At 46.0% G+C, this 18,869-nt stretch overlaps 1 protein-coding gene across 1 annotated transcript in view; it reads left to right on the forward strand.

Annotated features, from left to right (window-relative positions):
• Positions 1-18,869, forward strand: part of TMEM232 (transmembrane protein 232) — a 383,971-nt gene that overhangs the window by 96,907 nt on the left and 268,195 nt on the right. The window contains exons 2-3 of the mRNA XM_075341901.1: positions 12,758-12,891; positions 16,904-17,015. Of these exons, the coding sequence (XP_075198016.1) occupies positions 12,770-12,891; positions 16,904-17,015 (234 nt within the window). The 5' untranslated portion in view covers positions 12,758-12,769. The remainder of the gene's footprint in view (positions 1-12,757; positions 12,892-16,903; positions 17,016-18,869) is intronic.

Below are 18,869 nucleotides of genomic sequence, written 5' to 3' on the forward strand. Positions count from 1 at the left end.
ATTGGCCTGACTATAAGAGGGGCGCTAGAGAGCGCGTCACGTGCTCTGTCTGTCGGTCGGGAGGTATAAAGGAGGGGTGACACCCACTTGTTACCCCCCGATTGTGACGTACTGGTAGCCAGCGCGGGGGATTTCTGAGTGACCCCCCCGGTGGTTTGTGACATATTGGTGGCATAGCGGTGGGATCGAGATAATAGTGTGTGTGAGTGTGAGACCCATACTCCCAGACACTAAAGACTGCCTGCAGCAGCTGTGGCTGCTGGGGTCTTCAGACTAGCTCAACACTAGAGTGTCAGAGTGCAGATACTGTAAGGTGTGTGGAGGCATCAGGTGTCAGTTCTGTGTCAGTGACCAAAGTCTGCAAGAATGGCTGAGAGCACCAGGAGCAAAGCCAAAGGAATGGCCGATGCTCAGGCCAGAGACGATGAGGAGGTTGTCCACGAGCCCTCCAAGAGCCCGACGCCAGAGAACAGCTCTGCAGAGGACATCGCACAACCTGGCACTGCTGGACAAAATGAGGAGGAGCTCGCCCAAGGGTCCTCAACGAGCCAGATGCCAGCCCTCCGCTCTGCAATGGACAGTGAATCACCAGGCTCCGCAGCGGGCCGCAGATCACCACGTGCCATTCCACCGAGCCTGGGAGGCTCGGATAGCCTTCTTCAAATGGCTATGGCCCTTCTCCAGGCTGGAGACCAGGAGGGCTACAAGGAACTCCTGGCAGAGCGCAGGGCAGAGCGGCAGGCAGCGCGTGAAGAGCGCCAGGCAGAGCGTGAGGCTGCGGAGCGACGGCAACAGGCAGACCGTGACCACCAGCTGCAGCTAGCTCAGCTCCGGCCCTCATCAGCCACACGTGACCTTCAAGACACCAAACTTCCAAAGGTCCGTGTTGAGGACTTCCCAGTGCTGGAGAAGGATGGAGACTTGGACTCTTTCTTGACTGCTTTTGAACGGACTTGCTTGCAGCACCATCTGGACAAGGAGCAGTGGGCCAAATACCTGACCCCCCGTTTAAGGGGTAAGGCCTTGGATATCCTTGGGGACTTGCCTGCTGAGGCAGATCAGGGCTACGACACCATCAAGCGGGCCCTGATCCAACAGTACAACCTCACTCCAGAGTCCTACCGCAAGAAGTTCCGGAGCCTACAGAAGGGACCAAAGGACTCCTGGGCTGACCACCGGCGGGCACTTGCCCGAGCTGCCGACCACTGGACCCAAGGCCTGCAGCTTTCCACCGGACCGGAGATCCTGGACTTGTTCATCACGGAGCAACTCTTGTGGAACTGCCCTGAGGATCTCCGCCAGTTCATCCGAGACCAGAAGCCAAAGGGGTCCACGGCTACAGCTGCCCTTGCCGATGACTACACCAACAACCGGGCCCCTGAGGCCAGGAGAGCGGCCACCAGCAGCACCTGGAGAGGGGGTAAGATGAATTCTGCGACTGCCCCACCTGCCCCTAGACTGCAGGGGGTGTCCCCCTCAACTCCCCTCTCCAGGCCCGTGGCAGAACCAAGACGGTGCCACCAGTGCAACCTACCTGGACACTTCAAGGCCATGTGCCCTCAGCGTCCCAAGGCCCCGGCTCCGTCCCCGTCCCAAGGGCCGCCCAAGGTGTATTGTGTGGGTGGGGGTGGTGGTAGGTCCCTGGACAGCTTCCAACCTGTCACCGTCGGCCGGTCTGTGACCATAGGACTGCGAGACAGCGCCTCGGAGGTGACTCTGGTGCGGCCTGAGATGGTGTCCCCCCAAGACTTGATCCCTGGAAAAACCCTCGCTGTCTCCGGGATTGGAGGCATTGACCCGGCGCTGCCTGTTGCTGACATTTATGTGGACTGGGGCGCAGGGCGAGGGGTGAGGGAGGTGGGGGTAACTGATCGGATCCCCGCAAACGTGCTACTTGGGACAGATTTGGGGCAGATAACCTCCCAGTTTGGGCCCCAACCAAGGGCTGAACCTTCAGCCAGTACTGACATGCCTCCGGACAATGTCAATGTGTTATCTATGAATGATGTAAGGGAGGAGGGAGTGAACTCTGATATTTCTGCTTGCATAGACACCATAGACACACACACAGCTGCAGCTGTGACAGGGGAGGGGGTCAGAGAAAGGTGTGACAATGCCTCTACAAGTAATCAGCCTGTGAGCTGGGATCTGCTGCCCTCTGCAGGGATAAGCAGAGAGCAGGGTGCTGCAGGGGGAGGACCAGTGTGTGGGGTGGGGGCTACCACAGCAAATGTGGGGTCCCCAGAGATTTCACAGCGGGGTTCTGTTGCTGCAGGAGGGGAACAGGCAAGTGAGATTGGGGCCGGTCCAGGAGCGGAAGTGCTTCCAGGTAAGATCTCGGTGCATGGTTCCCCCACAACCGGGGTGTCAGGAAGCCAGGTAGGTCTGCCTGAACCGGCGACTTGGTCAGGAACGGAGGAGGAGCAGGCACGACCCACGGTCGCAGCGGCTGTGGCCGCTGTCACCCGCAGTGGGAGTGCTGGAAGCCAAGGGGCCTCCCGGAGGTCCGATAGCTCTTCCCCTTCTGACCAAGTGGCAGCCGAGTCAGGTGGAGGCCAGGACACAGGTCCCGGGGTACTGACTGAAGATGTGACAGTCTCGTCGATTCTGGCCACATCTAGTCAGGGGTTTCAGGCAGCGTTAGAAGCTGACGACAGCCTGAAAGCTCTTAAGGAGCAGGCGGCACAGCCTCCCTCGGACTCGGACCCGGAGCGAGTGGTCTGGGACCAAGGACGGCTGTACCGGGCCACGGTCCAGCAGGGTTCACCGGAGGCGTGGCCCAGGGACCGACAGTTGGTGGTACCCTATCCGTTCCGGACGGAGTTGTTGCGGATCGCACATGAGATTCCGATGGCCGGACACCTAGGGATCGCTAAGACCAAGGCCAGGTTAAACCAGCATTTCTACTGGCCAAAAATGGGGGCCGATGTGGCTGCCTACTGCCGTTCGTGTGAAACCTGTCAGAGAGTGGGGAAGGCGGGGCCACACCCCAAAGCCCCACTAGTATCTCTGCCAATCATCGATGAGCCTTTCAGGAGGGTGGCTGTGGATCTGGTCGGCCCGCTGGCCATCCCCAGCAGCTCCGGGAAACGCTTCATACTGACGGTAGTGGACTATGCCACCCGGTACCCAGAAGCAGTGGCCTTGTCGTCCATTCGGGCTGACAAGGTGGCCACCGCATTGCTGGAGATTTTCTCCCGAGTGGGTTTTCCCCAGGAAATGCTCACTGACCGGGGGACCCAATTCATGTCCCAGCTGATGGAGGCCCTCTGTAAGCAAGTCCAGGTGCGACATCTGGTGGCCAGCCCGTACCATCCACAGACTAATGGCCTGTGCGAGCGGTTCAATGGCACCTTAAAGCAGATGCTTAAGATGTTGGTCGACTCCCATGGGCGTGACTGGGAGCGGTATCTCCCACACCTGTTATTTGCTTACCGGGAGGTTCCACAGGCCTCAACAGGATTCTCACCGTTTGAGCTCCTGTACGGGCGACGTGTGCGGGGCCCCCTGGCTCTGGTGAAAGAGGCTTGGGAAGGGGATTTGGCCACCCCTGGAGTGTCGGTTATCGAGTATGTCATGCGCTTCCGGGACAAAATGCAGGCCTTGACGCAACTGGTACACGACAATATGGCTCAAGCCCAGGCCGATCAGAAGCGTTGGTACGACCAGAACGCTTGTGAGAGGACCTACCAAGTGGGTCAAAAGGTGTGGGTACTGGTCCCCGTACCACAGGACAAGCTTCAGGCAGCCTGGGAAGGCCCATACCTCGTGTACCAGCAGCTCAACCCTGTAACGTACCTGGTCACCCTGGACCCTGCCCGTGGAAGGCGGAAGCCCTTCCATGTGAACATGATGAAGGCACATCATGAGCGGGAGGCATGTGCGCTCCCCGTGTGCAACCTGCCCGAGGAGGGAGAAGCGGAAACCCTCTTGGATATGCTAGCCCAGGTTAGGGCAGGCGGATCCATTGAGGATGTGGAGGTTGGCCACCAGCTCTTGGAAGACCAACGGTCCCAGCTGTGGGCCACCCTCCTCCCCTTCCGGGGGTTGTTTACCAACCAGCCCGGAAGGACTGACTTGGCTGTCCATCACGTGGACACTGGGGATCATCCCCCGATCCGGCGTTCAGCATATCGGGTCTCCCTGGAGGTGCAGCAACACATGCGCCAGGAGATTGACGAGATGCTGAAGCTGGGGGTGATCCAGGCATCCAACAGCGCTTGGGCCTCGCCTGTAGTCCTCGTCCCTAAGAAGGACCGAACCACTCGGTTCTGCGTGGACTACAGGGGGCTCAATGCTGTCACGGTCGCCGATGCGTACCCAATGCCACGCATCGATGACCTGCTCGATCAGTTGGCCGGGGCTCAGTACCTGACCATCATGGATCTGAGCCGGGGACATTGGCAGATCCCCCTGACTCGCAAGGCCAGGGAACGCTCTGCCTTTATTACCCCATTTGGACTGTACGAGTCCACGGTGATGCCATTCGGGATGAGGAATGCCCCTGCCACTTTCCAGCGGATGGTCAACACCCTGCTCAAGGGACTTGAAGGGTACGCGGCCGCGTACCTGGATGACATTGCCGTCTTCAGTCCCACCTGGGAGGACCACCTAGAGCATCTAGCACAGGTGCTCAGGCGGATCCACCGGGCAGGTTTGACCATCAAGCCGGGAAAGTGTCAGCTGGCCATGAGCGAGGTCCAGTACCTCGGTCACCGGGTAGGTGGGAGAACACTGAAGCCCGAGCCTGAAAAAGTGGAAGCTATCGCATCCTGGCCCACCCCCAGGACCAAGAAGCAGGTGATGTCCTTCTTGGGGACCGCTGGGTACTATAGGAGGTTTGTTCCATGCTATAGTAGCCTGGCAAAGCCCTTGACGGACCTCACCAAGAAGAAGCTGCCCTCTGCAGTCGATTGGACAATGGACTGCGAGACAGCCTTCCGGGCCCTAAAGGACGCCCTGTCCAGCCCGCCCGTGCTACAGGCAGCCGACTTCACGCGGCCGTTTGTAGTACAGACCGACGCCAGTGACTTCGGCCTCGGTGCGGTGCTCAGCCAGGTGGACTCTGCGAGCCAAGAGCACCCAGTCTTGTACCTGAGCAGGAAGCTGTTACCAAGGGAAGTTGCCTATTCCACGATGGAGAAGGAGTGCCTGGCCATAGTGTGGGCCCTGCAGCGTCTGCAACCCTATCTATACGGGCGCCACTTCATCGTGGAGACGGACCACAATCCCCTCAGCTGGTTGCACACCGTCTCTGGGACGAATGGGCGATTGTTGCGATGGAGCCTTGCGCTCCAGCAATACAACTTCACCATTCGCCACAAAAGGGGCCGTGACCACGGTAACGCAGACGGGCTGTCCCGACAAGGAGAGGTCGCGGACGGGCGCACGGGGGAACACCGGAGTGTGCTGCCCCCTAGCGCCCTCAAAAGGGGGGAGGTGTGAGGTAAATCCGGAGATATGACGATAAATCATGATATTCAAGTATGTCAGGAAGCCCTCTCCTGGTGTCACCCCCCCTTTCCTTCACACAACTGGTTTAGCAACAAATCCCATGGCCATCTCCTGTGATATGGAGATGAGGTGGTGTGGGAACAATGGACACAGGATGACTCCCTGCCGTCACCCTGTAACAAGAGTTGTATCTCATTAGCAAGGCTATGGAACTAGCTAGACAGAACGACTCCAGTAAAAAATGGTTCATATCTCGCAAGCCATATTTCCGATAAATACGGCAACCATAAAAATGGTGTCTCCGCATGCGGACGATGCCGGCACACCCTTTTTATGGGAGCAGGACATTGGGAAATGCCCCAGGCGTGATATCAGCCAATGGGGAACTGGCAGGCAGGTCATGAGTCCCCTCGTTCTGTAGCTAAATTCATAACTGTCACAATGAGAGCATTGGCGTCCGCCTACGACGCTCCCAGGCAAAGTTATGGCCCATATTCCATGTTGTGGATTGTCCATAACTCAAGCCAGGGGTGGAGCAGTGCTCCCTCTGAGGTCACTAAGGTAGGAGGGGACCTGGATTTGCCCAGGTTGATAACCCTACTTCGGCCATTTTCCAGTGTTCTTTTCGCTGGGGGCACGTGTAGGAAACATCTGTGGGAAGGATCCTAGAAACCTGGGTACAGCGCCCCCCTGTGGCCAGACGCAACAAGGTAACTGCTGGAACTGTGTATGCCTGTTTGTAACCCATGCTTTGATTGTAACTGTACTCTGACATATGTATATTCTGTAGATTCCCTATTGTATATATTGTAGTTTCTAGTGTGCTTTAGGCTGATTAAATTATATAATTAATCTTGGGCTGTTCTGTTATCTCGATCTTGAATCCCACGTCTGTGTGTTCGGCTAATAGTTACCGTGAAGCGGTTGGTGGCAGCGAGTTTGTGCCAAGGATTATTGTGGGGAGGCCAGGGAGATTCGGGGAGATTTTATATATTCCGCCCGCGGAGGTCGGGGGAATATATACCCTACTCTCACCGGGGACCCTTCAATAATCGGCATAAGTAGTATAGCGGCCTCCTTGCTTATTGTCGGGCAATTCCATAATTGGCCTGACTATAAGAGGGGCGCTAGAGAGCGCGTCACGTGCTCTGTCTGTCGGTCGGGAGGTATAAAGGAGGGGTGACACCCACTTGTTACCCCCCGATTGTGACGTACTGGTAGCCAGCGCGGGGGATTTCTGAGTGACCCCCCCGGTGGTTTGTGACACTTCTGGTTACTTTTGGCCCTATATTGGTCACCAGAAGTACAAGTGTTTGCCTTTGTATAGGCCGCTTTACACGCAACAACATCACTAACGAGATATCGCTGGGGTCACGGAATTCGTGACGCACATCCGGCCTCATTAGCGACGTCGTTGCGTGTGACACCTATGAGCGACCGCTAACGATCAAAAATATTCACCTAATCGTTGATCGTTGACACGTCGTTCATTTTCAAAATATCGTTGCTGGACACAGGTTGTTCGTCGTTCCTGAGGCAGCACACATCGCTATGTGTGACACCCCGGGAACGATGAACAACAGCGTTCCTGCGTTCTCCGGCAATGAGGTGGGCATGTCGTTAATGCGGCTGGTCTCCGCCCCTCCGCTGCTATTGGCGGGCCGCTGTGCGACGTCCCTGTGACGGCTCACGAACCTCCCCCTTAAAAAGAGGTTGTTCGCCGCCCACAGCGACATCTCTAGGAAGGTAAGTATGTGTGACGCATCCTAGCGATATTGTTCGCCACGGGCAACGATTTGCCCGTGACGCACAAACGACGGGGGCGGGTGCGATCGCTAGCGACATCGCTAGCAATATCGCAGAGTTTAAAGCACCCTTATGTATTCCTTAAGAGTTTTTTTTAATTGTAAATATTACAAGTTTTTTGTATTTTAGCCACAACGTTTCCTATTCCTCTTGTTTTATCGTAATTATGATTACATGTCCTGTATATACTGTTTGTGCACAACGATTTTTCAGATCCTTGTCTTTGTAGCTTTTTGGGAAATGACTATACAATAGAGAAGTGTAAGGCAGGACTCCATGGTTAGACACACCTAATTGTAGGGGAGGCACAGCTTGTTAGTCATGTTTCACATATGTGATGGATAAGCTGCACAGTTCTCCCTCTGGATTCAGCGGTTTAACAAGTATTTGATTCATTTTGAGCTTATTTTATTGTTGAAGCCCAGGTCTTAAACTATTCAGACCGAGAGACTTTAGCAGGAAAAGATTGAGAAGTTGTGCATTAGCGGGCACCAGTGGGGTTTACATATCATAATGTGATATTTTTTAGGTTAGTTTTATACTGTTGCCCTCTCTTTCACAATAGCTGAATCCTGCACTGACATGTTCTAATGTGTTGTTACCCGAATTGACTGTTCTCTTTTTTTTTCATAATAAATGTGTTAGAGTTTTAGGTTTTAAAAACGGTTACTCTTTTTCTTTCTGAAAAAAACCCCCAAAAAAACAAAACTTTCCAACTTGGCAAACAAATATTGTTTTGCAAGTGGATGAGTCATGAACTTCATGAAGTGCGATTGATGTTTATTTATTTAGCATTAGGTTAAAATAAATTGTTTGTGCTGAGATTAACATAATAGTTAACTCGCTATCATAAAACAGGGATCCTGAAATTTGTATAACAAAAGACTATATCCCAATTAAAACTCCAGATTTATTAGTTATGCTTTAAAAATGGTTTATAACCAGAAGGCAAACATGACAAATATAGTTCACCAATTTTTGGACATATTTTTGAATATAATTTTTTTTATTTTTTATTGGTATAATTTGGTAGGAAAGTAACCCCCCACTGTGTGTCATAGCGATATTTATGGTATTTATAGTGTTAGCCTAGGATGAGCGGGGGCACCATATTGCATTGTCTTATAGGGTGCTAACCTCGGCTGGCAAAAATATGTACAGCAGCACCCACAAAAGCTAAAATATGTAAACATTGAATATAGAAATTTTGGCACTGTATTACTACTATTGGAAAAAATTAGATACTTGGTTTACAAATTGGACAATTCATGTATGTCCGACAGTCAATGACAAGGCGTACCTCCCTTTTGTCGGGACTCTATCCTAATACGCCTCTATCCGGGTTAAAAACCCAGGGAATGGACAGGTAGGATCCAGCGAAATGAAAATGCTCTGGCTGAAGAAAGGTGTGCTCAGTCAGAACGGAACAGAATACTAATATAAAAAGACTGACCAGCAAATCCACTGGGTGTTGAGCATTTTCATGGTTTTGTGTCTTGTGGGGAACCCTCTGTATTTGCACTCATGAAGTCTTCTCTTTATGGCAGACTTAGATACTGGAGAGTGTTCTTCACTTGGGTGGATGTTGTGTATGGGGTTTTCTTCATTATTGAAAGGATTCTGCAATTATTCACCACTGTTGTCTTCCGTGGACGTACAGGTTTTTTTGAGTTCCCAAGCTCACTATTGGACTCTTCTTTTTGCAGAATGTACCAAACTGTTGATTTGGCCACTCCTAACATTTCTGCTAGATCACGCTCAAGCAGTGTCCATTACCTGAACAGATTACAGTCTCTCCTTCTCAGCTTCTGGCTGAGGCTGCCATCACCAGAGGTATTTTCTTCCTCCCAGACACAGTAAGGTGATATATACAGTATGTTCTCTTGGAGAAAACTTTACACAAAAAAGGGGCATGGTTCTACTAGTCTCGGTACGGCATTCAGCCTGATCCCCAGGCAGCACAGAAGTGTTCAACTTCATACACAGCTCACACAGGCTGCAGCTCCAACACATTTTTCTCTGCTCAACATTCCCAACAGACTGTGAGAGCAAGGTGAACACATGCCTTGGTTCTTAGTAAAAGCTAGCCAGGTGCATCTAATCAAGACCCTTGGTGCTAACAATTAACCCAGTCCTACCTGGCTTTGCTACTTACCCTCTCCCTTTGCCCAAAGCCAAGAGTTGGGCACCATCTGTCAACACATGGAGCCTACAGGTCTTTAACCCCTTCACCACCCGAGGATTTTCTGTTTTTGTGCTTTTGTTTTTTCCTCCCCTTTTCCAACAGCCATAACTTTTTTCTTTTTCTGTCAATATACCCATTTGAGGGCTTGTTTTTTGCAGGATGAGTTTTACTTTTGAATGAAACAATTTATTTTGCCATATAGTGTACTGCAAAATGGGAAAAAAAATCCAGGTGTGGTGAAATTCCAAAAAAAGTGCAATTACACAATTTTTTTATTTATTTATTTTTTTTAAATTTACCATGTTCACTATATGGTAAAACTCACCTGACTATATGATTCTCCAGGTCAGTATGAGTACGTAGACAGCAAACATTAGTAGCTTTCTTTCAATTTAAGTAGTGAAAAAAAATTTCAACAGTTTGTGAAGAAAAAAAAAAATCGCTTTTGGCCCCATTTTCCGAGACCCGTAATGTTTTTTTTCAGGCTCTGGAGCTAAGTGATGTCTTATTTTTTGCACCCTAAGCTGACGTTTTTACTGATACCATAAATGTAATACATACTTACATATTAAAATTATTTTTTTTTTATATTTTGATAGACATTTCTGAATGCAGTGATACCATAGATATGTTGTTTTTTTAATATTTATTTATTTTAAATGGGTAAAATGGGAATAATATGAAATGTTTTTTTCACATTTTTGAAAACTTTTTCTTTTCACTAGTCTCTTTAGGGGACTAGTAATTGATTCCCCTAAATAGTAGATAGTAGATTCTTTGTACAGCAGAAATGATGATTTCCCATAATTGCACAGGGATCATCAGCTGTCACAGGGGACCCACGGTTATCATGACAACCCATCGGCGCTACGTGATCACGTCACGGGGCCCCTTATGGTAGTGGCGAATGGCGCGCTCTCGCCAGTGCATATTAAATTCATCTGTCAGAGATTGACAGCGGGATTTTACATGGTTTATAGCCATGGGCAGATCTCCGATCCACCCACGCTTTTTAGAGCCACATGGCTGATCAGATCAGCTTAGATGTGCAGGGAAAGATATGGACATGGTGTGTAAACCCATATCAAAGCAAGGGTCATGACCTATGGATTAAATTTACTTCATAGGTCATGAGGGGTTAAATTGATCCAAGCAGGAAGCTCATGTTGATGAGACAAGGTTGAACTAGTAACCCAAAGAACTGCCCCTATTTTGGGTACCGTTTTTTTCCATACTCTCTTTGGGAAGGTAACAAATTTTCTGCTACTTTGCCATCTGGAATGTTGGCTTCTTACTAGGCCAATAAGCAAGGGGTTTTGAATGCTTCTGTCCTTCCAGGGTTTTAGCAGGTTGCCATAATATATGGATAAGGGCTTTCTTTTCACGGTAGTATATTTTAGAGTTGACCTCTTCCACCTTTTCTAACTTTTCATAGGGCCCCTTCCATTTGGTAAGGAACTTGCTCCTCACCATGGACACTACCACAAGTACCTGATCTCCATACCTAAACTGTCTCGCTCAAGCCAACAAATCATATTACCTGGAATTTTCCTCTTGAGTCTTGTGGAGGCGCTCGGTTACCTGTCTCTTCATTTTGGTCCCTCAAGACAGCAGATCATTATGTTTGGTAATTGCGGGAAATGGTTATTGGCTCCCAGGGAAAATTATTTACCACACTTGCATTTTTTCAGAGAACCTTTGACTGTTAAAATCTCTTAGCTGGGCAGCCTAAAGTTGTATTGGAACTTCTCCAGGGACTCCTGCAAGGTTTTTTTTTTCTCATCTTCCTCTCTAGCCAGTACTGTGAAAGGAAATTCACTATTTAAATCATGTGACCTTATTACCATGGCTGACTCCTAGCATCATACTGGACTACTGGGTGCTACAACATTAGCCTATAAATAACAGAACAAAGAAAAATCACAACCGATAACAATAGCATGCAGCAAGTTCTTGACCAATCCCACTTTGTGGGACACAGAAACCCCAGTCTGTGCGTATGTCAGCCCAGGCCATGGAATAGTTTTTGGCGTCTTATGGATATACCTCAACTCCACCCCCTTCCCAGGGACTATCCCAGGAGCCCAGGAGTATAGTCACAGAAATACCATTCACCATCAGTTGGCACAGTTGAGGTCCCTTGCCAGGGTACAGCACTGCACATGGGATGTGCAATAAATGGGAAATGTCCGCTTACAGAGCTATCCATTGGCTCAGAGTTTAAAGGACAAAGAGCTTATAGATGACCCAGGGCTTGACATCTCCAACAGACAATGGTATGAGATGTACCTCAGATGTGGTCTTGGTCCTCTTCTTTTGCGTATTTTAGAAAGATGACTTCAGGCACCTCTGATTGCTCAGGGAGTTCTCCACAGCAAAGCATCTTTCGACCAGGGTCACATAGTTGTTTGCATCCTCAGGATCTCACTGGGTAACCAAGCTTTGAACAGATTTAGGTAGTGAGTTGATAAACCCATTAATGCCCGAAGACGTACTTATACATCCTATATCATCAAGAGGTAATCACCTACGGCTGCTGCGGGTAATCCTAATTGACCTGAAACGGGAAAGGTTTATTCTTATTTCATGTCATATAGTGAGAAAAACCATGCATATGTGTCTTTTTAGACATTGCATGTAAACTTCTGGTTTCAACTGTATATATGTGATCTATATTTCTGTAATTGTATGGCAGATTTGCAAAGAAAAAATACAAAAAGAAGGGGAGTAGCGGGAATAAATTAAGACCATGAACTAGCGGCTTTTGTCCTGGTGATAGGTTCTCCTGTAGACTTCATCTGTTCCTGTATCTGCAGAATTTACATTTATAGCACAATGTAGATAGCAATGTTGCTAATTCCTTGTGTGATAAAATTGTGTCTTTGCTAGGACAAGTCAGCCTGGAGTTTTTGATTTTTGAGATAGATGTAACTTTATAGTTGAGGCATAATATAACATTTGTTTAAGTCACTTTCACATTATATCTGTTTGATCAGTACTTTTTTTAAATCAGTGTTTCTTTGACAAGTTTAATAGTAGAACAAAAAGACACAAATAGTAAAATAGTAAGTCAATGATATATTTTGTACTCTTTTTTTTTTTTTTTTTCTTTTTTCCCCCAGCCTTTTTTTCCTACTAAAATTAAGGTCATTTTTTTTTTTATATTAATTAATCAATTAATTCTTTCATCCCTGAAAAGCTTTCTTTCTACAGAATGACGTATTATATACAATAAAGGTATACAAATACTACTTTTAATTATTTGGATAATTATAAACTACAATTTAGTTTTACATTGTTTTGTTTTAACAGTTTAGTAGAAGAATGCCAATCGTCAAGATACCTGTGATACAAAAGTTTGGGATTATCTCAGCAAAACATCACAATGAACTTAAGAAAAAGTTATTGGAGAAAACAGAAGAACATGTTGAAAAAACATGTAAAAGGTAAAGTTTTCTTTGTTTTTCAATATGGTAAAAAAAAATTTTTGTTCTAAGGCTACCATAACATCTTGTTTTACTGCAAAGTCAAGAAAACTTTCCCCAAATTATGAAAACATTTTTGACATATTTCTGCAGTTAAACACCTTCAAATGTTGCCAAGTTTTTGCTTATTGCAAAGTTCCTCAAAAGTTTTGTGACTTTTGCCATTGATTTTCCAGTCCCGGCCAGCTTCACCAAAGTGGGCAGAGATGAGAAAGCCTTCCTGCCTATATTATCAAATTTTATGCCACTTTAGTGGTGAAAATTTTACCAGAAAACTGTTCCAGTCATTGACTGGAGTAATATTTCTAGCACACTACAGTTGTAAAGTACACCTTATTCATAAAGTGGCTTCTCTTCATGAATTAGGCACACCTTACTCCTTTTGTCCCGTTCATTAAAACTGACGTGTAAAATGCCAGTCTTGCTGAATTAGTTTACTTGAGTTGAAAAATAATAACCAAATCCAAAAACAATTATCATATACATAGTATCAAAAAAAATATTCCAAGTATGAAAAGATAGCAACAGAACAGTACGTTACATGCAAGATATACAAATAGTATGGTAAAGGGATTGTCCATGAATAGAAAATCATGGCTACTTTTTTTCAAAAGCAGCAGCTCTGCTGTCTACTAGGTTGTGCGTGGTATTTCACTTCATCTGCATTCATTTCCTAGGGCGTGATCTTTGATACAACACATAACCTGTGGAGAAGTGTGGCATTGATTTTGAAGAAAAAAAGTAGACATTTTCTAATCTCGGATATACTCAGCCTTCATTATTTTATCTGGTCCGAATGGACCTGAATGTTGATTATCAACAACCAAGATTTTACAAGGAAACTGTCACCAGGTTTTTGCCACCTAATCTGAGAGCAGCATAACGTAGGGGCAGAGACCCTGATTCCAGTGATGTCACTTACTGGGCTGCTTAGTGTAATTTTGATAAAAAAGAATTCTTTTATCGGCAGGAAATTATCACTAGAAGACTAGTACACCTGCTGTCAGGTAGTCAAGCATATTCATGAGCGCTGTATAATCCTGCCAACACTATTGATCGGCAGCTTTATGGGTACACTTTACTTGGACAGAATGCTGCCAATCAATGGTGTGGGCCAAGGTTATACAGAGCTCAGCATTCAAAGAATTGCGAGATTTGACTTTATCCAATCCACAGTAAATAGCCCAGTGAGTGACACATCGCTGGAATCTGGATCCCTGCCCATACTTTATTCTCAGAGGGGTCAAAAACCTATTGACAAATTCTCTTTAATAATCAACTCATGGGCCTTGATACTTGCATAGTTCTGGTTTTAAAAATGATCTGTCACGAGGTCAAAAGTGTCCAGTTTTTAATTTTATTCCCGCTTCTCCTCTTCAGTTTTTTTATTAATTTATTTTTTTTTTAATCTGCTGCACAGCTCTGGAGATATGGGCAAACTAATATAGTGCTAATTTTGATGGAATTTACTAAGGTGGCATGGTTCAGGATTCTCACAGGATCTTTACCCTGTGAGTAATGCCTCTTTGGTAAAGATCATAAAAATTAGCACCAAATAAAAATGTCCTTATCTCTGTAATCGTATGGTGGATTTGAAAAAAGAGAAAAAAAAAAGCTGAAATATTGTATAGCAGTGTGAATAAAGAAAAATAAAAAATGGTCACTTTTGATAGGTCCTCATTAGTATCTCTGACCACCAAATATATACCAAATTCCCTGTGTTTTATGAGTTTCCTCTTGGATCCATGTCACGAGTTAGACTCTAGGAATTCTCTTTTCCTTGTTTATCTTTAGGCCTCATTCACACGTCTGATTTTTCTACAATTATTGTCATGTGATGTTTGGTACCAAGCTCATTAGGTGCCATGGCAGCATCAGGCTCTGTTCACACTGCAGAGTCTGACAAGCAACCTGATGTCTCCTAGTTATTCAGCTAGAGCTGGGCTTTAGCTGTTTCATGTTCACTGTTCCTCAGTTGTGCAGGAGTTAATTCCTGCTGACCTGGGGAACTCTGCTAGGAGCTCAGGTTGCTAATTACCAATCTCAGCCATCTCCTTCCTATATAAGATCCTGGAACCTGCTATTCAGTGCTGATAATAGTTCAGCGTTGCTGCAGTGAATACTAGTCCCATTGTAGTGATCTAGAGCCGTTTGATCTGTTGCATGCTTTCCTGTATGGTGTGAAAATATTCCTGTTGTTAGTTTATTTCCTCCCTGTGTTTTATTTCCTCCTGAGTTCATATTGTCGCTCCCCTGTGTATGATTTGTGCATGTGTTTTTGTTTTTCCCCTGTCTGTGGTATTTGTGGAGTTTGCTTGTGCAGTCCTGACCGTCTCTTGGGGTGGAGAAGAGGGAGTGTTAGTTCAGGGTTTGGACAGGAGTTAGGGTCATGCTGGCGGTTCAGACCTGGCTACCATCAAGCCTACCTCTGAGATAAGGGACAGCGCAGGGTCCCGAGTCTGAGGGCCAGTTTAGAGTATCTGCTCCAGTTACCCCTACACATCCGTGACAGTTATTGGGATCAGAGTGTGGTACGGATGTTATTCACTTATCTTGTATGTAGTGACATAAAAAAAAATGTCTTCACCTTCTGCATTTTGACAGCCCGTGAAAATCAGAACACACTCTGATGTCATTTTTTCATGGACCAATAGACTTGCAATGCCAATTTTGATCCGATTTCTTATCAAAATCTGACATGTCTGATTTTCCATGAAATGAGAAAAATCACAGAATGGTCCCATAAACTATTACAGGTACGAGTGCTAATGTAAAAACCACGGATAGCACTCAGATGCAAAAATTGGACATGGGAATAAGGCGGTAGGTGATGAGTTGAACCCATTGATTGAACTGAATTCCTGTCAGTTTCTGAGAAGCCTTCACAATTGACACCTGGTATGGATTAACTTGCTATTACCCATTTTGGCAAGGTAACTAGAAAAAATGTGATATCTCTGTAAGGCCTGTTTCACACTTCAGTGTTGCTGGTATATATGTGGCAGTTTTTATACATGCTAGAATTACGGACATACACAGACCCATTAAAATCAATGAATCTGCACACACATCAGTAATTTTTCACTGACCGTGTCTCCGTGTGGCGCGCACGTGTGTCCGTGATTTCCGCATGGATACATGTCTGTTTTTTACTGGCATCACTGATGTGCCACTGACCACACTATGGTGTGATCCATGAAACACATACCAGAAAAACATGTACATTGAAAATAAAAAGCGTTTTATACTCTTGTTCTCCAGCGATGTTGTCTCCAGCCGCTGCTTTCTGCTGCTTGGAAGCCGGCTAATTATTCTCATGAATATGCAATTATGCACTGCACTGCCGACCTGGAAGTAGCTGCAGCGGTGAGAGACACAACAGCCGGACACAGCATCCGGGAGACTTTAGCACCACGGACAGAAGGAACAGGAAAAGGTGAATTTATCTCCATGTGCTATCATGGATCACTGATCACGGATTGCATGTGTGCCGTGATTCACGGCACATGGAGGGACATATTTAACACGCCAGTGAAAAACAGCCCTAAAATCTAAAACACAATTTTATAACTCAACATTTCTGGCATAAATCTGGTATATTCAGTTCATATAAGTAGCTCCTGTGTGGATCACCAATGTATATGGCAGCTTAGGGCAGTAAAAAGATTAATAGTTCAGAATGGCTTGTTCTATTACTGCGACTATCATAAAAATAAGATATCTATTAATAAAACACATAAAAGCTAAATGTACATTCAGTTGCAATCAATCTTTGTTCTTTGTTAAGAGCACATTATTACAGCGTTCAATGTAATATTCTGATATAAAAATAACACCGCAATCTCCTTTGTCTTAGAACTTTCTCAACATCTCATATTGTTCTTTAACTACTTTTGATGATTCAATAGAGGATTATGTTGCTTGTCAGTAAATGACATTTGAAATCATCTCATTCCTTGTGATCTTTATATAGAAAGCCCTTGGAAGTCACAGAGGAATTCATCAAACAGTTTAACGCTGCAGAAGAAGTTGAGGATCAAGAGCGCATGCTTGACACTGCTAGGAAAATCCTTCATCGATGCAAGGTAACGGGATGTGAAACTTCTCTACATTAAATTTGGAAATAAATTAGCATTTTTATCGAATGAGGAGGTACACTTCTCAACAGATTAAAAGCTTGCCTAAAACCACTTGCATCTAAAGCCTCATTCAGACATATTTTTTTTTTTGCTTATGTGAAAAACTGACAGATTTTCATCAGTGTTTTGGATCAGATTTTCTCAGTATTTAGTTCATGTATTTTTCATGTGTCCAGTGTTTTATCAGTTTTCCTCATATATGCAAAAGAAAGCTGATGGAGATTATCTTGCATCTAGCAATTGGTGAAAAACGGACAGCAATAGGAGACAACTACTGTATGATTCCATCTCTCTGCTGTTCGAGTTTCACTTGGGCCTATAAACATGAATTTATGTCTCAATTTTTCTGTGGATTCTCAGCCTGCAATAAAACAGGGAGATGTAAGAAGCCACATAGAGTATAATTTTGGCATGCAGCTGCCCCTGGCAAACCAGTCCACCCTCCTGCACCCTTAATGATCAGATAGAGCTCTTATAAATCTCTTCGCTGTTGATTGACTTTAACTTGTCTTCTTCTTGTGTTCACCTGACCCCTTCCTATTGCTTTAGAAGTGGACTGCCCTGAATACTCTCCACACACAGGGACTGGTTATCATTACTGAAGCTGGAGCTATGCTTGGACAAGCACACTTGACCATTGCTTGAGTCAAGAGCTTGCCTTATCTGCTACATCTGGGAGATCACTGTAGCTGTAGCAATACCACTGCCATGTAGACATCTCCCAGATAGTCTTTTAATTACTGAGCCACAAGCCTCAGTGAATAAATACAAATTTGGTAAAACATTGCTATGGAGCAGTTGTTGCTGTCATTTTCATACAATTGTCTACAAATGAACGTATTACAGCGCAACTCTACCGTTCGGCCATGTGCACACCTTAAGTATTTGGTTAATTTTTTACCTCAGTATTTGTAGCCAAAATCAGGAGTGGGACAATCAGAGGAAAAGTATAATAGAAATATGTCACCTCTTCTGCATTTTTTATCTACCCCTGGTTTTGTCTTACAAATAGTGAGGTAAAAAAACGCACCAAATACTTATCGTGTGCACATGGCATTCCTCTCAGGTACAGCTTCCTTCTACACCCGCCCCACAAAGTAAATAAATGAATAAATTATGCTAATATAGCATCAACATATACTGCAGCGTTTTTCTTTCCCACCATGACAGTATCCCTAACATCACCTGCACAGACGCCACCATATTCTTTACCCTTGCTTTGTGACATGTGCAAAGTTAAAGGGAACCCATCCTGTCCAGAATCGCTATTTATAGTGTTAGTTTGCAGGTAATAATGTTAATATAAAAGAGTTGAGGATCTCTAAAGCTTAAATAAGTAAACATCGCCATCTGGTGGCCAGAAATTGTAAGAGCAGAAACAAAAAGAGAACAGCTGGAACTACAAAGTGAATCATCAGTTTCCAAGAGGAGGGAAATAAGAAGAGACTTCAGATCAGGTGACAGTTTTGTCACAGTTACTAAATATAAAAAAAAATCCTGGCCCAGCCAAGAAGAGAAGTTGGTGCCAGAACCTGCGCCAGCAAGACCGGTGACCCGAGCTGAGAGGAAGATTGGTGACCCGAGCTGAGAGGAAGATTGGTAACCTGAGCAGAGAGGGAGATCCGTGACCTGAGCTGAGAGGAAAACTGTTACCTATGCCAGTAGAAGACTGTGACCTACATGAGTAGTAGACCGTCACTTGTGCCAGTAGAAGACTGTGACCTGATCCGGAGTAGGTGTCATGCTTGCCAGGAATAACAAGCATAGCACGTGCGTTCAGACCAACAGGGAGCCTGACGC

Source organism: Anomaloglossus baeobatrachus, chromosome 1 (assembly GCF_048569485.1).
Source record: "Anomaloglossus baeobatrachus isolate aAnoBae1 chromosome 1, aAnoBae1.hap1, whole genome shotgun sequence".
Classification (NCBI taxonomy): Eukaryota; Metazoa; Chordata; class Amphibia; order Anura; family Aromobatidae; genus Anomaloglossus; species Anomaloglossus baeobatrachus.